Source organism: Lutra lutra, chromosome 10 (assembly GCF_902655055.1).
Source record: "Lutra lutra chromosome 10, mLutLut1.2, whole genome shotgun sequence".
Taxonomy (NCBI): Eukaryota; Metazoa; Chordata; class Mammalia; order Carnivora; family Mustelidae; genus Lutra; species Lutra lutra.
In genome coordinates, this window is record NC_062287.1 from 110286752 (window position 1) to 110309308 (window position 22557).

At 54.8% G+C, this 22557-nt stretch overlaps 1 protein-coding gene across 2 annotated transcripts in view; it reads right to left on the bottom strand.

Annotated features, from left to right (window-relative positions):
• CPT1A (carnitine palmitoyltransferase 1A) overlaps window positions 1-22557 on the bottom strand; it is a 49508-nt gene that overhangs the window by 23193 nt on the left and 3758 nt on the right. Inside the window, exons 2-7 of one of the 2 annotated variants that reach the window (XM_047690580.1) lie at window positions 10866-11019; window positions 8168-8307; window positions 4704-4872; window positions 3120-3221; window positions 528-665; window positions 70-147 (exon numbers count right to left, since the gene is read on the bottom strand). In XM_047690580.1, coding sequence (XP_047546536.1) covers window positions 70-147; window positions 528-665; window positions 3120-3221; window positions 4704-4872; window positions 8168-8307; window positions 10866-11006 — 768 coding nt within the window. In that variant the 5' untranslated portion in view covers window positions 11007-11019. Of the gene's footprint in view, window positions 1-69; window positions 148-527; window positions 666-3119; window positions 3222-4703; window positions 4876-8167; window positions 8308-10865; window positions 11020-22557 lie in introns of both variants that reach the window. The other variant, XM_047690578.1, reaches the window with a different exon arrangement.

The following is a 22557-nucleotide window of genomic DNA, read 5'->3' on the forward strand; positions in this document are numbered from 1 at the left end:
GGGGCAAGAGCTTCTGGGGTGGCCCGTGGGCCCGTGGGGACGCCCGCCATGCCCGCCCAGGGCACTCACCATCGCATAGTAGTTGCTGTTCACCATCAGTGGCCCCCGTCCTCGCAGGTAGATATACTCCTCCCACCAGTCGCTCACCTGCGGGAGGCCCAGGGGACAGAGCACCAGCGAGCTCAGTGGGAGCCTCACGGGCTGGAGGGGCCCCCGGGGTGCAGGACGGCTCACAGGTGCGAGCGTGTAGGTGGGACACACGCCACAGCCCATGTGGGAGCCTAAACCCAAGTGCGAGCTCAGCACCTCCCTGCAGCCGGTGCCTGATTTAAACGGCATGCGCGCCAGCCCACCTCCAGCCCTGGCTTTTGGCTCCCTCCAGTCACACTGAACACCTCCTTCTGCACCCCACCTCGTACGGCCCGCCAAATGGCTCCTCCTGCCCGCCCCACGTGGGGAGACCCGGCGGGTTTGTGGCACGAACTGGCACGCGAACGCATCGACGGACGGCGAGCGTGTGCACTTACGTAGTTAGTGGCCCACCAGGATTTTAACTTCAGGTACCACTGCAGTTTGGGCCCAAGGGTGACTGCAAATTCTTCTGCCAGAACCGTCATCCGTTTGAAGTCCGACTCCTTCATCAGAGGCTTCACGGACTCCAGATACTAGGGTTGACACAGAGCACACCCGCCAAGTTCAAACACAGGCCCCTTATCTGTGCTTTAGGAAGAACGTAAACATCTTTACAAGATATAAAAATCCCCAAGTAGGGATACCTGGCCGGCTCAGTCCGAGGAATGCACAAGTCTCGATCTCAGGGTTGTGAGTTCAAGTCCCACGTTGGGAAAGGAGATTAATCAAAAATAATTTTAAAAAATCTTTTTAAATTTATTTGACACAGAGAGAGACAGCAAGAAAGGGAACACAAGCAGGAGGAGTGGGAGAGGGAGAAGGAGGCTCCCCGCTGAGCAGGGAGCCTGATGCAGGGCTCGATCCCAGGACCTGGAATCCTGATCTGAGCCAAAGGCAGCCACTTAACGACTGAGCCACCCAGGCGCCCCTAAAAATAAATTTTTTAAAGGTTAACTTATTTATTTTAGAGAGAGAGGATGAGCAATTCGGGGGTTGGATAGAGGGAGAGAGAGAATCCCAAGCAGGCCCCATGCTTGGGGGGAGCATGATATGGGGTTTGATCTCACGATCCTGAGCCAAAACCGACAGTCAGTCATTTAACAGACTAAGCCACCCAGGCTCCCCTTAAAAATAAAGTCTTTTAAAAAAAAAAAAGGAACAACTCCACCAAGCTGGTTTTGCAGGTCCTTAAACTAAGTTAACCAGTCGGCTTTACATCAGCAACACAGACACAAACGCACTCCTTCGTCCCTTACTGTCCTTCCAGCTCTCCAGACAAGCATCACCAAGATCACCAGAGTGACTTCCGGAGTGACAAGATCACGGCTCGCCCAGCAAGGACGTCTCACTCGTCTTTACCCATCATTTGGCCCTTAATGAAAGCCCTGTTCCCACCTACTCAACAGTGACTCAGGACAGTGCTGGGAAGGTGTGTGGGGCGAGCCTGGGACACCAGGGCAGGAATGAGGAGCCAGAGACGGGGAAGGCCAAGCCCCAGGTCAAGGCCAGGTCTCCAGGGACAGGGCTGGGGGGTGCCCCTGACTTTGACCAGCCCCGCCCCGAAGTCAGAGAGCCCGGGTGGCAGGTCACAGACAGGGCGGTAGGCTTCCGAGACCATCATCAAGAGCTGCTACCACACACACGAGCGATCTAGAAAGTAAGGCCACCGGCTTATCAGGAAATGCATCCACCCGCCAAGTTTTGTCTGCCGTGAACACAGCTTCGGGGTGGCAGGGAGATCTCCAGGACCCCTCCTTGAAGGTTTAAAAGTAGCCACCACTCCTGAAACAGAGGAACTACTCAGGTTTTCAAGTTTTTTCAAAGTGAGACGCGCAGGCGTGGGACTGGATATCACATTCCGAAGCACGTCAAGCCGGGCGCTGGGCTCCGGCAGGCAGAGCGGCAGGTGGCTTGGCCGCCCTCCCGCAGGATGGGGCTCCTGGCTGTGGGGCCACAGGTGAGGGCACAGGACAGCAGACATGAGAGGGAACTTGAAAAGGCCAAGAGGGACGAAATAAGGAGTCTGGGATTCAAAAGCCAAGACATGTCCCACTTGGGTTTTAAAATGAGGCCACGGGACAGGCAGAAACGGCCACCCTCGCCAGGTACGGTGGGAATGTGCGTGCTGTGGGGCTCAGCCTGGCGGGTCCTCCCACGCGTGAAGCACAGGTCCCATCAGACCCCAGGGCCGCAGTTCCAGGCTCACACCCAGCAGAACGGCAAGCAGGTCTTGAACAAAAGCATTCACAACAGCCAGAGAGTGGAAACAATTCCAATGTCCAGCAACAGGCGACTGCATGAATGCGGTGGGGTCCAACCGCCCAGTCGGATGTCACTCAGTCATTAAAAGGCAAGATACAGGGACAGACGCTACGGCAGAGACACAGCCTCAAAACAGTCTAAGAGCCACATATCGCAGGATTCCATGTACTGGAAACATCCAGGAGAGGCGAAACCCCAGGGACAGAGAGCAGGCTGAGGGTGCCGGGGCTGAGGGGGGTGAAGTGGGGCGTGATGCTGACGGGGGTGGGGTTCGGGTGATGGAAAGTTCTAGAACTAGACTGTGGTGGAGATGGCACTATGAGACTGAATTCAGTGCCACACAATGGCACCGTTTAAAGGGGTTAAAACGGTCATATTTGTGTTATATACGTATACACCGCAATTTAAAACTAGTCACGTAACATACCAAAGACCATTGAATCGGATGCTTCCAGGAACTGTATGATACGTGAATTATATTACAATGAAGCTGTGTAAAAAAATTGTGCAAAACTATCAAATGTGATGCTTTTTTAAAAATAAAAAACAGCTCACGTGTGCCGATACGTCAGAAAGGAAGAGATCTCTGACAACAGCCAGACGAGTCCACTGCTGAGACCTAACATGGTCAACCGACAACCGGCTGCCATCGGGTCAGCAACCCTAAACCCCGGATGCCAGGTGGCTCGGAGGGGGCATCCCAGGGAGCTCGAAGCCACACCTACCCTGCTCACGGTGTCCTTGACGGCTGGGACCGGCAGGCGTGGCAGCGACGTCTGGAAGCTGTACAACATGGGTTTTCGGCCCGAAAAGATCTTGACCATACTCTTAAAAAAAAGCACGTTTGAAAATGAGAGACCATGTTAAAGACGTAGAGCCCGTTCTCAACCTGCTGACCCTTTCCTGATTATCTGTGCTTCGCATCTCCCTCTCCGGTCCGTTTTCCACCCCATACCTCACAGGCTTTTGCCAACAACCAGGTGACCCCACCCAAAACCACCCCAAGGCTGGCGGAGGCTTTGAGATGCCCGGCCAGGGTGGGCCCCCGGAGGTTGCCGGCTGACTGCGCTCCCGCACGCGGGCCAAGATCCCCCCGCACCTCTGCGATGCTCCGGGTTTGAGGACCGGCTCTAAGCCCTGGCCAGGGGGCAGCGCGGGGGCCAAGCTGGGAGGCTGCACCTCAAGCCAACCCCAGGAGCAGCAGCCATGTGGCCCGTCCCGTCTAGGGGACAGCACCCATGTGCCTACTCTCGGCCCTTGCTTTCACCCCGAAGGATGGGAACTTGGTGCTAACCACGGGTCATCTCTTGCTGACCAGACCTCCGAGAAATTCCCCGGGCTCGTAGGGGGCGGCGGGGACTCAGCCAGGAATACGCCCTCCGGGGGAACCTGTTAGCACCTTCCGTAGAGGGTGGGCGCCCCTCCAGACTCCCCTGGGGGCTGATTCCACTTCTCTGGAAACCAGCCGTCTGACACCCAGGCGAGCGCGGGGAGTCTGCTGGGGTGAGCGAAGCCCACGGGTGCATGTGGGCCCCAGGCGTGCAGGTGCCTCTCATGAGCAGCCCCCAGGAGTGGTTGTCAGCTCGGAGGAGGAGTGGTCACCGGGGGACAGTGGGACAAGCCTCCACGCACGCGGCAACCAAGGGACCCTGAGGCTGTGGCGGAGGCGAGTCCGCAGAACGGCGAGGGACACCACGGAAGCCCCACCTTGGAGCCAGTCAGAAAAGCGGTGGCACGGGCAGGCACCACCCTCCTTCGATGGAGAACCTGGACGGCAAACCCAGCAGGCTCCCACATGCCGCGTTCAAAACTCCCCAGCGCCGTGGAAGGAAAACACTCCTTGGCCTACAGTCATGGTGACTCAACCCCCTGCAGCTCTCAGGAAGGGGAGAAAAGTCCCCGAGGATCCCCCTTTCAAAGTAAAAGCCACCCGCATAAGAGCCGGTGCTGAGTGAGGCGAGCCAGACCTAGAAGGGTGAAAACGGTGGTGAGGGGGCGGCGGCTGTTGGGGGCACGGGGCTGCCCTGGCACACTTAAGCCTCCGCTAAGATGGCACATCTGACTTACAAGCTCTCACCGCAAAGGAAAGGCAGGGTGGGACACGAGGGAGCTCAGGGGGAGGGGGGGAGCTAAGTGTGCAGCACTGATAATGGCCGTGGTTCCACATATGCGTACTGACCTCCAGGCCCAACCAGCCGTGCACGCCGCTACCAGCTGGGCAGCCTGGCACGTACCAGGCGTACCCCAAGAAAGTGCTCAGAAACCATCCACAGTGGCTGGGTGCCACGAGTGCAGCGGGGGTCCCTTACCATCCAGATCTTGGTAGCCCGGCTCATCTTGCCGTGCTGGGCAAACATCCAGCCGTGGTAGGACAACAGCACCTTGAGGGAGTAGCGCATGGTGACGATGAGGGTCACCCACAGCCCCGTGCCGAAGAGGAGGCCGCTGACCACGTTCTTCGTCTGGCTGGACATGCAGCTGCTGGGGAGATGACACGAGCTGAGCACACATTAGTGGGGACACCACACGCCGCCAGCTGGAGCGGCCTTCCCTCCACACAAGGCGGACCGTGGACCCCGAGTCCGAGACAGGATGCCACATCCCCTGAGCGCCAACCCGGCTCTCAAAGGCTCAGGCACCACTCTCCTGTCCTCGGGACAAACCAAGCCTCCTGCGCCCTCGGTGGGGGAAACGCGCAACTGCCTCCAGGGTCTGGGGACAGGGACGGGGACAGGGGACGTGTGAGGTGGTGGGCTGTCCACAGTGAAACCCACGGCCCGGGTCCACGGGCAAACCGCCTTAGCTGGGCGCCCACCGCACCTCTGGGCCGTTCCCTTCCTGCCCCCTCCTTCTTCCAGCATCACTTCAGATATGGCCAGGACTCACAGACGCTCAGGTCACTTGGGGAAACTGGTGTGGCTGCTTCCCAAAAGAGCCTGGTTTGGATCCAGGCAGGAAAGAAACTGATGCTACAAAATGACCATTTATTTTTTTTAAAGATTTTATTGATTTATTGAGAGAGAGAGCATGAGCAGTGGTTGGGGGAGAGGGAGAGAGAGAATCTCAAGCAGACCCCCCAGCTCAACGCAGAGCCCCATTTGGGGCTCGATCCCAGGACCTCAAGATCACAACCTGAGCTGAAATCGAAAGTCGGACACCAACCATAAAACAGTCATATAAGTAATAAACTTCAAGAGAGACAATTCCTCACTTGCTAAGGAAAGACACACTGTATGGGAAAGATGGGACCGTACAAAAGCTCTGTGGTCTTGTTTTTCATTCCAGTTGTTTTGGAAACCACAAGCTAGTTATAAAATAAAAGGGATTTAAACACCAAACGTTGGCAAGGACACAGAAAATAGGGAACCTTCGGGCACCGTTGGGGCAGCCACCGTGGAGAACAAGATAGAGCTTCCTCAAAAAACCTAAAAACAGAACTGCCCCATGATCCAGCAACTCTACTTTTGAGTATTTATCGGAAATCAGTCTCTCTCTCTCTTTTTTTTAAAAGATGTATTTGTTTATTTATCTGACAGAGAGAGATCACAAGTAGGCAGAGAGGCAGGCAGGAGTCGGGGGAAGCAGGCTCCCCGCTGAGCAGAGAGCCCGATGCGGGGCTCGATCCCAGGACCCTGAGATCATGACCCGAGCTGAAGGCAGAGGCGTTAACCCACTGAGCCACCCAGGTGCCGCAGGAAATCAGTCTCTTGAAAACACACCCGCATCCCCAAGTCCATCGGCAACGTCCACAACAGCCGAGACATGAAAACCACCTACGTGCTCACTGACGGGCGCATGGACAAAAGTGCACCATGTACATGGGATGGAAGTTATTCAGCCGTAAAAAGGAAGGAAATCCTGAATTTGGGACAACCGTGGACCTCGAGGGCATTACACCAAGTGAAGTAAGTCCGACAGAGACAGACAGATCCCGTAGGATCTCACTTATATGTTAAATCTGAAACAAAAATCTAAATTCCTAGATCCAGAAGGCAGGGGATGGGCAAAACGGGGGGCAGGTGGTCCAAAGGCACAAACTTCCAGGCCCGCCCGGCTGGCTCCGTTAGGAGGGTGCATGACACTTGATCTCAGGGCTGTGAGTTCGAGCCCCATGGTGGGTGTGGAGATTACTGAAAACATAAAACCTTGAGGAATAAAAAGGGTATAAACTTTCCATTATAAGACCAAAAAAAAAAAAAAAAAAAAGGTTTAGGGATCATGGTAACTATAGTTAGCAGTACCATAGTGTATATTTAAAACTGCTAGGAGAGGAGATCCTAAAAGTTCTTATTGCAAGAAAAACAAATCTGTACCTACATGTGGTGACATCACTTAATTACTGTGGTAATCAGTGTGAGCTCCGTGTATCTACCAGATCATTATGTTATACGCCTAAAACTAATATAACGTGGTATGTCAATTATGGCTCGTTTTTAAAAATTATTTTGGCATGCTTCAAATTATGAAAACGACCAACAGACATAACCTAGAGATACCTCCCATATTTAAAAACCACCAAGTTAATACCTTCCGATAGTTAAGTAACACTGAAACAAATGGTCTTCAAAGTAAAATACTTTTGCTCCAGAACTTACTTGTCAAATCTCGTGTTGTGACTTTTTTTTGTAATAGACACACAGGCACGTCGATGAACTGCATTAGCAAAAAAAAAAAAAAAAAAAGCTTTCTTTTAAAGAACACGTTCCTTCTGAGGCTGCAGAGCCTGGACAGACGCAGAGCAAACCCAGCCAAGTACGTCTGCATTTGTGAAAACAGCCACCTGGGACGGTCGAAGGTGATCTCCGGAGAGACGGTTCCAGAATGACCCTCAAGCCTGGGAAGACGCTGACCCCTAACCTGGTCTTTCTAAATTTGGGCCAGGCATGGCCCAGTTCACCGCAGTTGGTTTAGAGGGACAAAGAAACAAATCGTATAAAGACCCAGATTATAAAGGGCTTTAAATAGCCAATACTTCTAAGCATAATCCAGGGCTAAGAGCCCACAGTGGAGAGTAAATTAAAACTGTGTTAGACGCACCAGAGTCTGAAAAGCACGCAGAAACACCACGACCCAACGCACGGCCGCCCAGCTATCTGCGGGGGTCACAAGGACAGGAGGAGCAGTTTCCCTGGAGTGTCAGGGAGTGTCGGGGTCCCTGCCTCGGCCTCCCTGACCTCCAGGCAGAGCAGGGAATCTGGCAGGGGTCCAGCCCAGACACGCTTCCCCTGCAATGATGGAATTTTTGTTCGAGGACTTGTGGACACTTGTAAAGGCACAAGCCAGTGCTCTCAAGGCAGTGTGGAGGCCACAAGCAGCTCAGCCGGACGGGAAATACTCAGGAGTGTGGGGGTTCCCACTGGGGTTCTGAGCCACCATGACAGGGAGCTAAGGGGCTGAGGTCCCCCCAGAGCAGTCAGTTCTCAGGGTCACAGATGCCAGTGCAAAGAGCTGACCATGTCCAGGACCAGCTCCTAGAGCAGAAATTCCTTTTGAGGACTCCCCAGCCAGGCAAAGTGCACTGACCACAACCTTGGGCCCTGACACGACATCCCGGAGCAACCCAGGACCAAGGCTATCTTCGGAGAAAGGGCCAGGAGGGACCCTAAACTCCCTGAGGGCCTTATACACAGAAGAAAGCCTACAGGAGAACAGCCAAGCAAGCTTTAAATGGAATCAGCACAGTAACGGTCCTTATATTTGAAAAGACATAAAAATACTAGCACCAAAAATCACTAACTTCCTAGACAATTGAAGATTTGAAAAGAGTACTTACGTCGTGTCCAGGGTCTGATTGATTTTTGCAATTATCCCCAGCGAGGGGTCGATCTTGGCATACATGGTTGACATCACACCCACCACCACAATAAGCCAACTGGAGGGGCTCGCTGGGTACACACCAGTGATGATGCCATTCTAGAAAGAGAACATGGACCATGAGTACTGTCCCACCCACTAAGTCCTCGGGCCCTGGCGATGGGGGCAGTGGGATGATGGCAGTGGGTGGGAGGCCTTTGTAGCTCATGCTGGCTAAGTGACCACTGTAGAAAGTCTTCCCCACAGCCTCCAGCCCCTTCTCTTCTTCTCCTTCTGAGCCAAATCCCTCCCTGAAGCAAATACCCTGAGAGTGACCCCAGGACCTTTGAATCACCCGAGGCATGAATTTAACATTGATTCCTGAGCTCCACTCAGACTAATTCATGACACCTTTGAGTTACAGATGTCACTAAGCCAACCATGAAGTCCTCTCCCCAGTCTGCTACACTTGGGATGCCCCAAGACCCCCAGCCCCAAAACTACCCCTCCTGCCACTCCTGAATTAAGAGGCTTCTCAACCCCCAAGTATTTTCAGGAGACCTCTCTCCACATTAAGAATTTGCTGTATGGGGGTGCTTGGATGCCTCAGTGGGTTAAGCCTCTGCCTTCAGCTCAGGTCATGAACTTAGGGTCCTGGGATTGAGCCCCGCATCACATTGGGCTCTCTGCTCAGCAGGGAGCCTGCTTCCCCCTCTCTCTGCCTTAAAATCTTAAAAAAAAAAAAAAAAAAAAGAATTTGCTGTACGATCCCTCAGCCAAACCCCGCTACTTCCCAACCCTAAAAACCACAAAGTGGCAGGAGCAGAAGGCAGATAGGAAACAAAATTCTGGAACCCAGGTGAGCCTTGTGGCTCCTTATTCTCTTTATTTCTGTGTTTTAAAACTTCTAATTAAAAAAACCTCCTTTCTTAAAAAATATTTTTATTTATTTGAGAGAGAGAGAGCATGAGAAGGGGGAGGGTCAGAGGATCAGAAGCAGGGATGCTGAGCAGGGAACCCAATGAGGGACTCGATCCTAGGACTCCAGGACCATGATCTGAGCCAAAGGCAGTCGCTTAATCGACTGAGCCACTCAGGCGCCCCCAAAAATGTATCTTACTAAAGCCATCTTAACAAGTGATCAATTTGATCAAGACAATGGACTTAAAAACTCTCAAAGCTTATCTGAATTCTTTTAGGAGCTACATGCACCCTCACATGTCATTCCCCTGGATTTCCTATTGTCTAGAAGTGTAAGAAAGACATCGTCTAAAAAGTAGGGGTTGTCCTGGTGTTCTCTGATAGACACGTGCACCTACTATGTGACGTTACATTAAAGTGGAGGCAGGAAGGGCCCAGATAAAAGGTCTCCCGCTCACCCCAGCCTCCCCCTGCAGCCGCTCTAAGCTACGAGCCAAGCCGTGCTCTGTAACCACGTGGTCAGGCATGGCTGTGAACCGTTTATCTTCTCTCTTCCAGCCTACTGGTCTTGCCCCCTCAGCCCACCAACGGATTTTTTTTCTTTTTAAAGGAAAGTTGCTAAGAGTGTAGATTTAAAAAAAAAATCTTTTAAAAAGATTTTATTTATTTATTTGACAGAGACAGAGATCACAAGTAGGCAGTGAGGCAGGCAGAGATAGAGGAAGGGAAGCAGGTTCCCTGCTGAGCAGAGAGCCCAATGCGTGGCTCGATCCCAGGACCCCAGGATCATGACCTGAGCCCAAGACAGAGGCTTAACCCACTGAGCACCCAGGCGCCCCACAACAACATCTTAAACGAGCATTTCCAGTGGCTTACAGGGACTGACACCACAGCTCTACACCCAAGTCTCCCTTTTCCGGAATCGGAGGGCAAAAAGGATTTGCTCTGGGCAAGGTCAGGTGGCAATGCGGGCTTCCTCCTGTAGGTGGCGACTCCTCCACCTCCAGGGCCGCCGTGGGGGCCACCTGCTGTGCGGGCAGCGCCTGTCCAGCCTGGCCAGTTGCCCGGGCCCGTCCCCCTTCTCTGACTCACTGTTCCCACCTATTCTGGCTCCTCCTCATAGCCACGAGGAAACTGGAGAACAAATGCAGTTTGCAGTTTTCCTCATTCCCAGGGCAGGTAACGCTGAACTCTCTCCCCACCTGAATTCCTTCTGAACACGCCTTTTCCTCCTTCTGCGATTTTTGAAGTCAATTCAAGGACGAACAAGTGAAAAAATGAGACTCGTGCTTGATTAAAAACCGTGAATACCTTTCCAGTCTTTCAGGGAAACAGAACTGAGAACAGGGGAAGTTGCCTCTGCTTGGATGGACTCCAGGATTTCGCCATCCGGTGGTGTTATCAGCGAGGCACCTGTTAGATAAGGTCCCCGCCTGAGCCCGGCTGGGAGACTGTCCTCTTTCTGGAAGGCCTCAAGAGTTCTGGACTCAGAGACGTGGGTTCTAGTCCTTCCTCTGCTTTTCTGAGCAGGTCACTCGCCCTCTCTGTGCCCCCACTCACCCCCAGAGAGTGCTGGCGTCCCCAGCCCGCCTTACAGCACTTCTTCCAGAACTCGGGCCGCGGGTGTGTAAGCGGAAGCGTGTCCTGAGTGCCGTGGGAGTATCGACCGCGGACCGGCTCTCCGAAACACGCCCGCCGCGCCAGCGCCTGCCCCTGCCCCGTGAGCCCCGCACAGACTGAGACCAGGGCTGGCCCACCTTGAACCTGATGAACTTCTTCTTCCAGGAATGCAGTCCAGACAGATAGATCTGCTTGAGGGCCTCATGGCTCAGCCGCAGGTCGATCCCGTCCGGGGTGACCGTGAACTGGAAGGCCACGGCTTGGTGGGCCTCTGCCATCTTCGGCAACGTCCTGGGAGGAGGAGGAGAGGGAGAGAGTGTGACGGGGCCGGCATATCACCAGACATTAGAAAACCCCTCACCCGGACCTGGGGTTCGTTCCGCATGAAGTCTTTCCCAGCCGTTTCCCAAACTTAATGTTCCACTCACAGACCCAGTTCCGGTACAACAGGCCCCGCCGCCCCCTCCCCCTTCCGTCCAGCACTGCACAGCCCACTGTCGCCTCTGCTGGGAGGCTGGGGGTGGCCAGCAGAGTCCAGGAGCGGAACCCCCCCCCACCACCATAGGGCTCCAGGCCCCAGGCCCACGCAAACCCCTATCCCCAGCCCCAGCCATCCTACTGAACCATCCCTCCAGGCCAGCAGCCCCGGCCACACCCAGCTGACGCTGGAAGCCGGGGGCCATTTCACCGCCTGCCAATCTTATCCCCACCCACCAGCCGCCTGGAGGCTGGCACAGAAGAAACCTGGAGGGTCCCCAGATGAGTCCTCGATGGCCCTGAACCCCTTATCTCCAGGCAGGAGCACTGGACTCTGGGGTGCGTGTGGGGCTCTCTGGAAACCATCTCAGGCGCCACAAGACCCCATGGAAAGGAGACACACGGAATCTTCAGGAATAGGTGTTTATGGGCGCCTACGGACGGAGCCAAGTCCCCTTCTTCCTCTTCTTCCTCCTCGGAGGCTGTGACTGACTTGAGTCAACAACCCAAGGGGTGGAACCTTAACTAGGGGGGCATTTACCCCCTGCAAGCAGGCCCGCGTGGGCTACCTGTCCCGCCCCAATGACTAGAAACGTGTTTCCTTTCAACAGCTTCAGAGCCGGGTCTATCCCCGCTCCCCTCCTCCTGGCTCCCGTCTTCTTCCTTGGGAACTCCCGAGCACCTCATGGCCTCCCTCCCGCGAAGCCGGCCCCTCTGCCACCTTTTGGAGCCGTGGGACCAAGCAGTCTCTTCCTAAACTGTCCGGCCCAGAGGTAGAACAGGACTCTAGTAGAGGTCAAGGGCAGGTCAAGGGCAGGCAGCTGTGTTGGAAGGAAGGCTCAGAGGCAGCCAGGGGAGGCTGCTGGGTTTTACAGCAAAGGTAAAGGAGAAACGTCCAAGGGCTTTAAGTTACTGTTTCTGCTCTCATGAAGACCACTCTGGGGGCACCCGGGTGGCTCCGTCGGTGAAGCGTCCCACTCTTGGTTGCGGGATTGTGAGATCAGGCTCCACACCGGGCTCCGTGCTCAGTGGGGAGGCTGGTTGGATTCTCTCTCTCCCTTTCCCTCTGCCCCTCCTGCCCGTGCTCACTCTCTCTCTCTCTCTCTCTCTCAAATAGATAAATCTTTAAGAAGAGAAGAGCTCTCTGGCTGCAGCATGGCTGGTGGCAGGGCAGGGAAGTAAGACAGTAAGAAGCAGAGGCCGCCAGTCCTCCAGGAGACGGTGACCCAGAGTGGCATGAGTGGGGACAGGGAGGACAAGCCACCCCAGACAGGCTTCAGCGTCACCCTGGGGCTTCTGGCTTGAACCGTCTGATCAGGGGCGCCCCTCCCCGACACAGGAGAGTCCCTGCGTGGGGAGGACAGGTGGGAGGTGGGAGGGGAGAAGTGGCGTGTGAACCCACCACATATGACATCGTTGGGGGCAGAAGGAGAGGCTGGGGTGGGCAGCCCCGGGCAGTGTGAATCCACTTTGGTCATTACGAGGGGAAGGAGCAAGTCAGCCAAACTGCAATCTGCTGGGAATAAAACCTCAGCTAAACGGGACCCGCAGCGTGTCCCCAGTGACCCAGGTGTGACTCAGCAGACACGGGGCCCGCCGCTGTAGCCCAGCCAGCGTCGCGGAAACGGATCCGGAGCCTGAAAGCAGCAAGACCTCCAAGCAAATGCCTCCTGCAGATAGTTCAGGATGTGGAAGGGGGCACCCCAACAGCTCTGAATCCTTTCCTCGAAAAGCTACCCAAGTGGCTCGAGGATCCTGCCAGAGCCTCAAGGTCCACCCTGGACCCCTCTCCACGTGCCGCGGGAGCTGGGCATCACAGGGATGATTCTGCCGAGCGGGAAGCAGAGCGAAGTTATAGACTGGCCACCCTTTCGGTGATCTGTAAGATCTTTCAAGGGCTTTATATGGACACGAGGGATTATTAATGGCAGTAGAGAGAACTTAAACAGAGCGTCTATAGTGATTTGATCCGAAAGCATGGGTCCGGTGCTCGCTGGCGGATCTGCGCTCTGCTGGGGATCGCGGGCAGGCAGGGGGATGTGTAGCTCCTTCCGGGAGTCAGTGGCCTTGTCAGAACCCTGACTTTACTAAGGATTTGCTCATTTGGATTGGTTCACAGTAAAAACCAAAGATAAGAGTCCTGAATGGACAAGCTTCCTCTAGTTCTGCGGTAGGCAAGCCGCTGCCCTGTGCCAGCCCCCGCTTAGAGCCATCGCGGTCATTCGTGAACTGGCCAACAAAGGTTTGAAAAACTCCCCCTGCTAATCTAGCAGAGGGAAAATCCCACCCCCTTTCCCAGCATCCACAGCCCACGTTTAATGGTTACAGGGGAAACTGGATGGCTCAGCCGGTTAAGCATCTGACTCTTGATCTCAGCTGGGGTCTTAATCTCAGGGTCACGCCTTCACGCCTCATGCCAGGCTCCGTGCTCGGCATGGAGCCTACTTTAAAAAAAAAAAAAAGAAAGAAAGAAACAATCTATGCTTATGATGCCCCCTCCTGTAGCCATTGGAGAAATGCAAATCAAAACCAAGGCCAAATGCCACCACCCTCCCACCAGGACGGCCAGAACCCACGAGACCGAGGGTAACAGGTGCTGGAGAGGCCACGGAGAACCCGGAACCCCCACGCATCATGGGTGGGGATGTGCGATGGGCTGGCCGCGCTGGAGACCAGTCTGGCAGTTTCTCAAAAGGTTCTGTTAGCACACAGCCCCGCGCTTCCACTCCCGGCTGCCCAACACGTGTCCGCTCAAAATCCCGCACTCGGAGGTCCGTGAGATGCCATGACGCACAGTAGCCAAAACACAGAGACAGCCCAAACGTCCTTCCTCTGACGAGCAGCCGATAAAATGTATCGATCCACCAGACAGAGCAACAGAGTGTTCTTTGACTGTAACTAAGGAACGAAGCATGTCACAGGCGACTAGAGCCTCGAGAACCTTCTAGTACGGACAGGCCACCTGCTGCACACGTCCATGTACGCGGAATGTCCAGAACAGGGGGGCTGGGACCCACGGGGTGGAGGGGCGGGCACCGCGAGGGGCAGATGGCTGAGGGGAGGGATGGCTTCTTCCTGGGGTGATGAAGATGTTCGAAAGAAACCCGACCACGGTGCTGGGTGCCTGTCTGGGAACAGACTCACGGCCACGCACGTGTGCACTTCGGACGGGCATCGGATGGCCCGTAAGCCGCATCGCCGTAAGAGCTGTTACTAAAAAAGAAAGCCGCCTCCTGAAACTGAAGTATTGTCTATTCAACAGTAACTCACCTAAACCTTCTCTCCTATATATAATGCAGGTGGGCGGGGCCGCTGGTGTCCCACTCAGTGAGGACTCACTGCTCCCAGCCACCGTCAGCTGGCGACATCCGAGGAAGACGTTAAATATTTTTAGGGGGTGTAGGATATGGTGGTTATTTGTTAAAAGACCTGCACATAAAGGGACGGCTGGGTGGCTCAGTCAGTTGGGCATCTTGTCTTCAGCTCAGGTCATGACCCCAGGGTCCTGGGATCGAGCCCCGTGTCGGGCTCCCTGCTCAGCGGGAGTCTGCTTCTCCCTCTCTCTCTGCCCGTCCCCTGCTCGTGCTCTCTCTCACTCACTCGCTCTGTCTCGCTCACTCAGTCTCTCTCAAATAAGTAAATAAAATGTTTAATAAAATAAAAGAGCCACCATCTTTTAGCAATGCACACCGAAATACATATCAACACAATTTCAACCTTCGTCGCGTGCAGGGTCTGCTTCCAAACCCCTGGGTGTACAGGGACGGAGGGACGGACTGGCCACGCGTGGGAACTGGTGAAGTCGGGCAGTGGCCATATGGGGGGGGTCTGTTATGCTGGTCTCTTTTCTTCTGTAGGTTTGTGGTCCTCTAATAATCATTTCTTTTTAACATTTTTGTTTATTCATTTGACAGACAGAGATCACAAGCAGGCAGAGAGGAAGGCAGAGAAAGGCGGGGGAAGCAGGCTCCCTGCTGAGCAGAGAGCCCGATACGGGGCTAGATTCCAGGACCCTGAGATCCTGACCTGAGCCGAAGGCAGAGGCTTAACCCACTGAGCCACCCAGGTGCCCCCACATAATCATTTCTTAAAATATGTTGAACAAAATAAAACAGCTGTCCGCTGTAGCTCAGTGCTCTGTCCGACACTTGGAGACTCACTTCCAAAGCTTCCAGACCCTTCCAGGGCTTGGCAGTGGCCGCCTTTCTGGGCATATCTGCCCCCGGCGAGCCCCACAAGCCACAAGCCAGCCCCCACAGAGCAAGGGGAGGCCCCAGGCTCCACGCCCGGAGACCAAGTGTAATCAGGAGAGGGGTCCGTTTCCAGGGCCGCTGCCTGCGCACTAGCCTGCCCTTGCATTCCTCAGCATCCGCAACACAGGAGCGTCTACCCGACCCACCCAATGACACCCAGAGAAGCAACAGCAAAGCCTCTCTGTCAGATCACAGCACCCCTGACCTACCGCACCCTGGCAGGACGGGCGGCCTCAGCCCCGGATGTGGGGCACGCCCTCACCTTTCACCCAGGTGGGTGTGGGTGAAGCCTGCCGCCTGGGCCACCTCCCCCACCTCCGAGTCTCCCCAAAAGGCCAGCCAGAGGAACTGATGAAGACAAAGTGACCGTCTGCCCACAGGCTGACCTCGCAAAGGCTGGGGGAGGAGAGAAGCCACCTGCCCTGGGGGGAGGGAGGGAAGCCATTCATTCATGCCAGACAACCAGGAATGAGGAGGACCTCAAAAGAGCCCCAGGGAACCTTACTGTACTACAGAGCAGGGCTGTTTTCTGTCCTACAAGTTCTAAATCCTTAGACGGTCGCGCACACAGCTAAGTACAGAACAGCAGCTGTGGACAGGCCACGTGGACTGGACGCTGCCTGGTCTCCAGCTCTCTGTTCCCGGGTGGAGTCCCTGGCCAGGCCTGGCTGTCCTGTCATTCTGTCAGCGCAGGTGGGAAACCCAGCGCCCTGAGGAGGAAGAGGAAGGGCCCTGGGCCAGTTGGCAGGCCGGGCCTGCGTCTGGATGCAGGCCTCTTACCCAGGACGGCCTCTTCTCTGTAACCCTTCAACCTTCCAGGACACAGCGAAGGCCACGGCACAGCAGCGCCCTGGGGGGACCCTGGCGGGCAGGCAGCACCCCCTCCCTGCCTCCTGGGGCTGTCAGGGGGCTCGGCCATGTCCCACCTGCGGGGCACAGCTGAACCATTAGTCTCCGGGCGCTGACCTCCCTCCCTGTCCTCTTCCTCCTGGATAAGGTGACCCGACAGGTAGAGTCTCAGTTTCTCGGCTCCGGCCATGCCCCCCGCGCCGGGATTCTCAGGATTCTGAGCAGGAGTTGCTGGCTCCTCTTCCAGCCCCTCTGCACCCAGGAGTCAGCCCCCCACCAGAGGCTCCTGCTGGGGCTTTAACCTCCACCGGCACACACGGCTTTGCATTTCACGCGCGTCTCCACTGACACCAAAGCGAATGGACCGCACACGAATCCCATCGTGCTTCACACACCCGCGGCTTCCCCTGCTGTGACACCACCACCAGCTGCCAGGCCCGACACACACAGGCTGGAATGTCCTCGCTCCACGCCTCTCCCCCGTGCTGGGTGCCAGCAGCAGAACCCGGTCATCTGGAAAGGTACGTTGTCCCAGCACCACCCCACCCCTGCTGAGCACCCAGCTACCTGAGCAGACAGAGCGGCTTCTCCGGGGACCAAGTCTACACGGCATGCCCACTGGGAGCCACCTGCACCCCGAGTTCTCAGACGGCTGAAGAGAACGTGGGTAAGAGAAGCAGAGAAGACAAGGGGGAGGCAGAGGTGGCAAAGAAAACATTTGCAAGGGGAGCTTAACCCCCCTTTCGGTCACTCATTTCTTCCCTCGAATCATCACCGAGGAGCAACTATCGATGCACCAGAGGCTTTCGGACAAGAAATCTGAGTGGGAGGGAACAGACGGCCGGCAGAAGCACGTTCCGGGAGCGCAGGCTGGCTGCTGGGACGCGGGAAGGCCGCTGGGGGACTGTTCTGGATGGAAGGCCACGCGCTTACTCTGCACCTGCCAGTCACGCTGAGGGGTAAACTGGAAGTGGCCGGTTGAGGCAGCAACCGCCAGCAGCCAGGATGCGGGGAAGGAGACAGTTAACCCCTGTCTGCATGGTCTGGCAGGCTGTGGACCTGCTGATTTTCAGGGGCCCTGCAGACATCCCCTCGGGCCGCGTCAGGTGCTGCATGCCCACCTGGAGTCCCAGCCGAAGGGAGCTTCCACAGACCTCCTTGCCGGCAACACCCCTGGGCGACCCACCCCCGGGCTGAGCACAGCGACCTGTGATCTTGCGACTCTAGGAGTCACGAAGGCCACTACAGGGGAGAGGTTCCCCAAGGTCTGCCCCAGAAGGTTTAAGCACCTTACCCTAATCTGCTCTCGGACAGACACCAAGATCCAGCACAAGGCGCTCTGGTTCAGAGCAACGACCTATTTATCGCAAGCTTCATGAATTCACACGGCTGGTCTATTACGTGGCTGTTCCTACGGCTTCCCAAGCCCATTCCCCCTCTCTGGGCCAGCCCCACACCCCGCCCCCTCCCCCACCCTGACCATGACCAAGGGGCCTGCTAACTCCAACCCAGGGCAGGGATGCCTTCTGCTCTTTTTCCATTCCCATCCCCCGGCTTCACACCTAGCTTCAAACTCCCCTCCCGTTGGAGCCCATGTGCCCAGAGAACGGATTTCCACCAGCTTCATCGGACGATTCTCCCGGCCCTGGCTGGCAGATGACTTTCAATTCATTTTCATTTAATCTCCCAACGGAAGTGGGGGGCGTCTCCAGGACACGACGCCTTCTTCCACCCTGAATCCAGTGAGGAGCACGGACAGTGAGTCTCCAACACCAAATGCCGTGTGAACGACCTGGAAGGGGCGACATTACACCACCTTGTTCCATTTCAGTAAGATGAATTTTGAGAACTCTGACCAATGCCACTCACTGAATCTTTGGCCAATAAATTGGTCTGTTTTCCAGAGGAGCCTGCTTTGTCCTTCCATCCTCCTCCTCAAACAACTCTTTTTCACCATAACTCTTTGCCGACAAGGTCAGCGGCCCGCCAGTCGTAACACCAGCCATCCCTGAGCCGGGTCCCCTGCCCCTCCAGGAGAAGACTGGCCCGGCGTCCCCCCCACCCCTCGGATCCTGCAACAGGCAGCTGGCTAAGGAATGGGGTGAAAGGTCGGCATGATGCTTAGCCAGCTTCTAGAACAGGCGGGGGAAATTCAGATGTGGAAATCACCCCCGTAATAAACAAACAATAAAACCCGCATGTGACACCCAACCAAAATATGTAATTACAGGCCGTCCCAGGTCTTTCAACCCAGCCTTAAAACTAACAGATAAGGAGAGAGGAAGGTAGGTAGGCAGATGGACAGATAACGGCACACAGGTGGTGTTCTGTGCTTTCAACTGCTCTTTTTGAAGGTAAAAATATATTCCTCCTACCAAACTGTTTGGCACAGGCTGGACAAGGTGACAGGCATCTCACCCACGTGACCCATGTCACTCCCACTAGAAGCCAGCGGGAATGCGTACTCGTTCACCAAGGAGCGGACCAGCGTGAGGGTGTCAAGACACCCACCCAAGGTCACAGCCGGCAAGCCACCGAGCTGGGGATCGGACCCGCGTCCAGCTCCAAACCCCACGTGCTCAACCCGCCGAGTTCAATGGTAGGGACTCCGATAAAAATTCCACGCAAGAGTCCGAAAGCTACACAAACACAAAATTAGGTCACTCTCTTGTAACCGACACGATGTGATTGCAGTCAGCAATAAAACTACAGTAACTACAAATTCGACGGGTGCCAATGCTAAAATTATTCACAGGCACCAGCCTCGCCACGAGAATTGCACAATTTACTCGCACACGGGAGCGGGCCCTGCCTGCTACCAGAATCCGGGGAAGAGCGGCCCATCTCCTTTAGCAGTCAGCAGCTGCCGCGCTGGGACTGCTCTGAGGAAAGGTTCCCCACAGGAAGCAACGGCTTAGCACAGCATCAACACCAGGCAGGGTCTCCAGGAGCAGAGCCTGGATCCCTCAACCAAGGAGGAAGCTGGGGCGGGAGGACACTGAGGCCACCACCCCCGGAAAAACTCTCGGGAGGAGACACTGCGGGCAGAGCCTGCAGCCTGGACCTTCCTGGAGGACAGAGCCGCTGTCCTCGGCGCCCTAGTCTTCCACAGTCCAGCAACCGGGGCCTGGGAGGGTTCTGCTCAGCTGCACAAAGCTGCTTCTGCCTCCAGGATGGTTAACGTTCCTGCCAAGTAGGGCTACCGAGGTGGCACCCAGGCAAACCTCAGTGTTGTTCCCCACGGCACTTCAAGGGAAATATCTGGAAGGTTCTAGAAGCTTATCGCAGAGCCCAGGGGTCTCCCCAGACCTGCATGTGGAGCAGGGCTCATGACCTTGCTCAGGTTCCTTCTTGCTCCTTCGGTATTCAGCATTCCTGCTACCGTGTTCACAGGGTGAGAAGTTAGGTACAGGCACAAATTAGCACTAACGGAAAGATACACAAAAAGAGGCCTTCTCCACCTATATGCGGGCACATACACGCCCTGAGCCGTGTCCACACGGGATTCTCCGTAACTGTGCTCTTGTGTTTTCTCAGTAAGTGCTATACAGATACACGTCATTTCCCTAACCCGACGGATGCATCTTAGAACCAAGAATGTGAGACTCAAAACTCACTTGATGTCTCTGGGAAGGCATGTACAAGAAAGGTACAGGAACGGTCATTAAAGAAATGCTGTCTCTCTATTTTTTAAGATTTTGCTTATTTATTTGAGAGAGAACACAAGCAGGGGGAGTGGGAGAGGGAGAAGCAGGCTTCCCGCTGAGCAGGAAGCCCGATGCAGGGGCTCGATCCCAGGTCCCTGGGATCATGACCTGAGGTAAAGGCAAACGCTTAATGACTGAGCCACCAGGTGCCTGTGAAATGCTGTCTCTTAAATTTGTGACAGAGCATTCAATATTGGCATTAATTAACTGGGCATACAGTTCATGTATTACAGTGAACTCTATCATAACACACCATCCACGTTTATGGGGCAAATATGCTGAGTCAAGGCAAGTTCTAGAGGGAATTCTGATTCATTATACTCCGTTTTACAGCTCCAGGTAAAACGCAGCTTCTGCCCACTGAGCTACTATAAAAATAAAGCAAGTTCAAATTTTTTCTTTTTTTTTTTTTAATTTGTTTGACAGACAGAGATCACAAGTAGGCAGAGAGGCAGGCAGAGAGAGAAGAGGAAGCAGGCTCCCCGCAGAGCAGAGAGCCCGATGCGGGGCTCGATCACAAGACCCTGGGATCATGACCTGAGCCAAAAGCAGAGGCTTAACCCTCTGAGCCGCCCAGGCACCCCCAGCAAGTTCAAATTTTCACGTGTTATTGACCCACTTCAGTAAGTCAGGGCTGATCAGATAAATACTGAGGAACAGGAGCTGAGCCAGAACAAAGCATTCATGAAATGTCACTGGAGGTCACTTTTTTTTTTTTTTTTGGGGGAGGTCACATTTTTAAAAAACATTTTATTTATTTGAGAGAGAGAGAAAACACAGATGGGGGGGCAGAGGAAAAGGAAAAGCAGACTCCCCGTGGAGCCCCGACGTGGTTCGATCCTAGGACCCTGAGATCAGGACCTGAGACAAAGGAAGATGCTCAACTGACAGAGCCGCCCAGGAGCCCCGCCAAGGGTACATTTTTATAAAGAACACACAGGACGTCTTGGCAGGCCCATTACCTGCACTTCATGTTCAGATATTTTTCTCCAGGTACATACCCAGAAACACCTGCCTCCAGCCACACTGGTGGCCGTCGTCCCATGGCCAGGAGAGACCCCTGAACCGCAACTCACACCAGGACATCATTCCCACAAATGTTCCTAAAACCAGGGGCAGGGTGGATGTCCCATGTGTGCCCTTCACCTCTGCACCCAGAAGTGCAGCTGAACTTGTCAAGCCCGAGGTCCAGTCCAGGGACTGCCCGGCTCAGTCGGGTCCATAAAACCTGCCTGGGGCCACGGTATTATTTGCTAGAACCCACGCCCATTTTGCACGCTTGAAGCCTCTCTTACTGGATCTTCCCTCCTGTGAGACAGAATGACAGGGTTCAGAGGCACCACTGGACAGATGAGGAACTGAAAACCGAGAAACACACATGGCTGATTCAGTGTCACATCCAGCCGGCTCGAGGGCCAGGGTGGGGTTGGGGGTGTGTGTGAGGGCTTGGCCTGCACCGGGGTCTGGGGAGGAAGCCTGTTAGAGGGACGGAGCACATGCTTGGGAGAACGCAGATCTGGATTCGAATTCCAGCTCTGCCACTTACTCAGGCCTGTGTGTGTATGAGAGAGAGAGACCTTGAGCAAATGTCCTCACCTTATTGTAAGACTGTTTCCTGGTACATAAAGCATGCAGAACGTCTGCCCTCACAAAGTGATGGGCCCAACACCACATGAGGCCTTTAAGGCAGGAACACACTGTACCTTCCCAAAGGCGGTCCCATGCTCCAGGAACGTGGGTTTCCGTGGGGATCTGCCTCCTCCTTTCCACCAGACACCCCGCCCCCGCACCCGCTCACTCTCCTGGCTCCCCCCACGCCCTCCGGATCTGATACGTCCCGGAGCATCTAACTTTGGCATTCGGCTTGTAGCAGTGTTCCTGGTTCATCTCTAGGATACCTTATTGTACCTCCCATGATGCAACAGGGCACTTTTGAAAAAGCAGAAAGAAACCAAAACTCTTCATGTTAAATCTTTTTAAGGGCAGTAGAGGAGCTGACATTTAGAAAAATTAGAGACAGATGCATTATCTCATAAATGAGGAAGTCTTTCATAAAAAGTAGAGTTTGGGTTCTAGCCTAAGACAATTTCTTAAAGGCAATTCTGTGTTTGCTTTTAATATAAGCATGTGTTGCTTTTTAGTGGGTCAGTGGGAGCAGGTGGGAGGAACTTCTACATTAAAGGAATTAACCCCTAGCTTGACTCCTCAGAAACTGGACATTCCCGGTCCTCATGGGACTGATTTCCCACCAGGGCATCCTAACGGAACAGAGGTGTGTGTGCTGGAGATCAAGAACCCTGAACCCCAGAGGAAGCCAGTATACTGGTGGGGGGAGGGGGTCACTGGTCCCTTGATGTAGGAAGTAGCGAGCTTTCAGGCCTCTGCCAAGAAGCCCCCAGCCACGGTAACACCGTAGAGCAAGGGTCCCGAGTAGAAGAACCCAAAGGCTTCCTTCCTCTGTTCCTCGCTTCCCTTGCACGGCCCAAAGAACCCCACCGCTGCAGCAATCCCTCCGAGAAAGGGTCTCACACCTTCTTCCATTA